The sequence below is a fragment of the Sinocyclocheilus anshuiensis genome, unplaced genomic scaffold, assembly GCF_001515605.1.
Source record: "Sinocyclocheilus anshuiensis isolate Anshui unplaced genomic scaffold, SAMN03320099.WGS_v1.1 scaffold694, whole genome shotgun sequence".
NCBI lineage: Eukaryota > Metazoa > Chordata > Actinopteri > Cypriniformes > Cyprinidae > Sinocyclocheilus > Sinocyclocheilus anshuiensis.
Genome location: NW_015542477.1, coordinates 681,119 through 685,882, shown reverse-complemented (window position 1 = coordinate 685,882; position 4,764 = coordinate 681,119). Strand labels below are relative to the sequence as shown.

General features: G+C 37.4%; 1 protein-coding gene across 1 annotated transcript in view; it reads left to right on the top strand.

The window, feature by feature from the left end:
• Positions 1–4,764, top strand: part of LOC107693875 (tripartite motif-containing protein 3-like) — a 29,069-nt gene that overhangs the window by 16,011 nt on the left and 8,294 nt on the right. The window contains exons 3-7 of the mRNA XM_016493410.1: positions 590–934; positions 1,886–2,066; positions 2,145–2,877; positions 3,773–3,876; positions 4,050–4,217. Coding sequence (XP_016348896.1) covers positions 590–934; positions 1,886–2,066; positions 2,145–2,877; positions 3,773–3,876; positions 4,050–4,217 — 1,531 coding nt within the window. The remainder of the gene's footprint in view (positions 1–589; positions 935–1,885; positions 2,067–2,144; positions 2,878–3,772; positions 3,877–4,049; positions 4,218–4,764) is intronic.

Below are 4,764 nucleotides of genomic sequence, written 5' to 3'. Positions count from 1 at the left end.
TAACGTATGTATTTCTAGGATACTTTTACATTTTAAGGTGAAATTTTTATTTATTTATTTTTTGACATACTTGCCTATTCCTGCTTAGAGGGATATTCCAACCAAAAATGGAAAATCTGTCGTCATTTACCCTCTCATCTTTCAAAACCTGTTTGACTGTCTTTCTTCCGAGGAACAAAAAAGGAGTTAGCAGATTATTCAAGCTGCTCCTTTCCAGAAAATGATTGTGAATGGCGACTTAGGTTTCAGTTGTTTCCTCACACAAAGCTATTGTATGACTTTAGAAGACTTGAAATATACAGTAGTGCATGAGTCATATGGTTTACTTTTATAATGGTTTATGGTGCTTATTTGTCCTTTTTGGAGCTTGACAATCCTTAGTCCCCATCTACTGTTAGGAAAACAGCAGTGTGAACGTTCTTCAAAACATTTCCTTTTGTGTTCCACAGAAGGGTTTGGAACAATACAAGATTTATTTTAATTTTTTTTGAACATTGAATCTCTTTAAGACAAATATTGACCGATAATAGTGGCTGGTCGATTTTGTTTGAGGTCTTTAATGATGTCTGTCATTCTCTCTATATCACAGGTGCCTACAGAACTACATTCCTCCTCAGTCCTTGACGCTGTCCTGCCCGGTGTGCAGACAGACCTCCATCTTGCCCGAGAAAGGTGTGGCTGCACTACAGAACAACTTCTTCATCACAAACCTCATGGAGGTGCTGCAGAGAGACCCAGAATGTTCTCGGCCGGAGGCCTGCAGCGTGCTGGAGTCTGTCAGCGCAGCAGCCGCTGGGAAACCGCTCTCCTGCCCCAATCACGAGGGCAAGGTAAGCCTCTTACCATCTGATGATGAAACCAAGTTTGGCAACATTTGGTGGGAATATGAAGGAAAAGCCATCAAAACAGTTGTTGGTAAAATTGCAGCCAGAATGTAGAAATGCCTGTACAGCTACAAGTGAATGGGAATTTCTTTACCACCTCTCATTTTGTCTACATTTGAGCCAATTTTTCTTGTTGCTTTGTCCTCATTGTTCTTTCTCATTCCTCTGCAACACACCTGAAGCTGCAAGCTTCTTTCTTTTATGTGTCTTCAAAGTCATACTACATGTGTGCTTACGCTGTTCAGGCCTGTTAGCATTCATTAGCAACCTTTGATAATCCATGAACTTTTCCACGACATTCTAATTTATTGAGATGCACCTGTATATATTTGTGTGTGTACTTGTTATTAAAATATTTTTTATAGTAATAAAACTAAAGATAATATTATAATGATAGAATAATATATTCCAAAAATATTCATATAACATGTATTATAATAATTAAGTCTCATTTTACTAGTGACTAAATATAGAACAAAAAAATTTATTGTTGTATTATTTTTATATAATTTATGCTTTATATATAAATGTGTCTAAATAAAAATATGTATTTATTAAAATATTATATATATATTTTTTAAAAAGCATGAAACAATTATGATTAACAATATTATATCAAAAATATGAATATAAAATAATATATGATAATTATTAAGTCTCATTTTACTAATGAGCAACTATAGAACAAAATATTAGTTATATAAGTTATATAATTTATGTTTTATATATAAATGTGTATATAAATATAAATATGTATTTAATAAAATATTTTAGATATTTATAAAAGGCATTACAATATAATATTAAAAACATGAATAAAATAATATATGATAATAATTAAGTATCCTTTTAGTAGTGACTACACAGAATAAAACAATGCTTTTATGAGCTGTTTTAAGTCATTATTGTGAGTAATATTGCAGACTGTTTAGCTCTTTTCCATAATTTCCCTTCTAAAATTTCTTCTACCTGAGATTTTTGTTTGTTTTTTATTCGGTCAGGCTGCCCCAACTAACAGCTGCCATTGAGCTGGTGAATGAAATCTCTCAACAGCTGATAGAGAGGAAGAACGAAGCCGTCAATGAGATCAACATGACATTTGAGGAGCTTGAGAGGGCGTTGCACCAACGCAAAGCCGCGCTCATCACCGATCTGGAGAACATTTGTAGCACCAAGCAGAAGGTCAGAAATCTCTTGATAGGTTAAATAGGTTGTACTCTCCTATCTCTCTAACGCTCCTTTCTGCGGTGTCCTCTGCAGGTGCTTCAGGCGCAGCTATCATCCCTACTGCAGGGAAAAGAGCACATCCAGAGCAGCTGCAGCTTCACTGAGCAGGCCCTGAACCACGGCAGCGCCACCGAAGTCCTGCTGGTCCAAAAGCAGATGAGCGAGCGTGTGAGTGCCCTCGCTTGTCACGACTTCCCTGAACAGCCGCACGAGAACGCCCACTTGGACTGCCAGATAGAGACAGAAGGCCTGCGACGCTCCATCCAGAACCTGGGCGTCCTGCTGACGACGGGAGCCGTGGGACACACCAGCGTGGCCACAGGAGAAGGCCTCAGACATGCGCTGGTCGGTCAGCACGTGACCGTAACTGTTACCACTAAGGATAAGGACAGCGAGCTCGTGCGGACCGGTAATGCGGTCCTCCGAGCCGAAATAACGGGGCAGGACAGAGTGCGGGCGGTGGAGGTGGAGGTCGTGGACAATAAAAATGGAACTTATGAGGTAGGGTACACGCTTAAGAGCGAAGGGGAGTACTCGTTCTCTCTGATGCTGTACGGACAGCCTGTGCGGGGCAGCCCGTTCAAACTGAGGGCGATAAAGCCGTCAGACGTGCCCCAGTCTCCGGATGATGTGAAGAGGAGGGTAAAATCTCCCAGCGGAACAGGAGGACACATCAGGCAGAAAGCCGTACGGAGACCCTCCAGCATGTACAGCACTACCAAAAAGAAGGAAAATCCTATTGAAGATGAGCTCATTTATAGAGTAGGTAAGAAACTTTGGTGTGGATGATAACCACACAGTAAGTTGTGCACAGTAAGTTTGACATTAAATTGTTGTGATATAGATATTTGGAGTAAACGTCACAGTTACGTCTCTCGCAGCTGCATGCATTGTGGTGGCAGAAAAAACACTGGTAACAATTGGAGGGAAATGGGTAAAATCCATGGAATAAGAGAAAACATTTTTTTTGTGCCTTTGGATGTCAGAACCGGAATGCAAATCATTTTTATTGAATACTGTCGTCAAAGAAGCCATTTTAAGTTAAACGCAGACGTTTAAAAGGACAGACTATGGATGAAACCTGCTGTGATTGCTCTACGTTTAAAGCATAAATTTGATTTAAACAATAGGTCTACATAATAATCACACGCAGTTCATAGGGGACATGTTGTATTAGCCCTACAGTTACAGCATGAAATACTACATTTTACATAACATTTACCTATTTTATCTCACAATTCTGACTTTTTTTCTCGCAAATGCAAGTATATATCTCCTGGTTTGGACTTTATAACTTAATTTAACTCAACGATAGCGTGTTTGTCAATTCTGAGGAAAAAAAGCCAGAAGTCAGGATATAAACTCATGATTCTGAGCCGAGGGGAAACGAGAGAATGACGAGTTGTTTTTCCTTATCAGAATTGAGATATAATCTCGGAATTGTGAAAAATAAAGTCCGAATTTTAAAATATAAACTCAAATTTACCTTTTTTTTTATTCTTTTATTCCATGGCTTCCATAGACTGCTACTTGAAAACTGTCATTTTCTGCCACCATATAGGCTCCGCCCACAAGAAAACGTCATCACTGTTTGCAAACACCGAATTGGTATGTTATTTTGATTTTGAATGGTTGTGAATTTCTTTTGTCTGACCCCTCAGGTTCTCGTGGACGGGAGAAGGGAGAGTTCACCAATCTACAGGGCATCTCTGCTTCCATTAATGGGAGGGTCATTGTAGCAGACAGCAACAACCAGTGTATACAGGTTAGTCAGTGCATGGCAATATTATGAAAATTATAGCCTTCATTTTATCTGAAGCGTTTTAAAGGATATTGAAGTAATCAGCTGGTGTGTTTTACTTGGGATCAACGAAGACATATAGAAAGTGTTTTATTGCATTTAATGCAAAATTGGATCGTTTGTTTGTTTTTATGTAGGTGTTTACCAATGATGGGCAGTTCAAAGCGCGCTTCGGGGTCAGGGGTCGTTCTCCAGGACAACTGCAGAGGCCGACAGGGGTGGCAGTCGACACAATTGGAGACATAATTGTAGCTGATTATGATAACAGATGGATCAGCATCTTCTCCCCTGATGGGAAGTTCAAGGTAATGTTTAGATCACAATTTACAGCTTATACGTGTGTATACATTACCACTCAAAAGTTTGGAATAATTAAGATGTTTGTGAAAAAAAAAACTTTTCAGAAAAAAAAAATCACTTAATTTTTTAAAATTATTTTTAAGTCAAATAAATGAATAATTATATTCAGAAAGGACAAGTTAAATTTATCAGACGTGACAGTAAAGACATTTATAATCATTATAATTATAATCTATAATCAAAAAATTATATTACAAATAAATGCTGTTCTTTTGAACTTTCTGTTTATCAAAGAATCCTGAGGAAAAAATGTTTTCCACAAAATATTAGACAACAAAAGCCATTTGATATAAATTGAGAACCCTTATGGTTGTATATATTTAAGTACCAAATCAGCATATTAGAATGATTTCTGAAGGATAAATATATGAATGTATATGCATGTAAATATTTCCAAAATATATGCTGTATGTGAGAGTATGTATATATACATAATAAATATACTCAGTAGACACACATATATTATGTAAACAAAAACATTTATTTTGGATG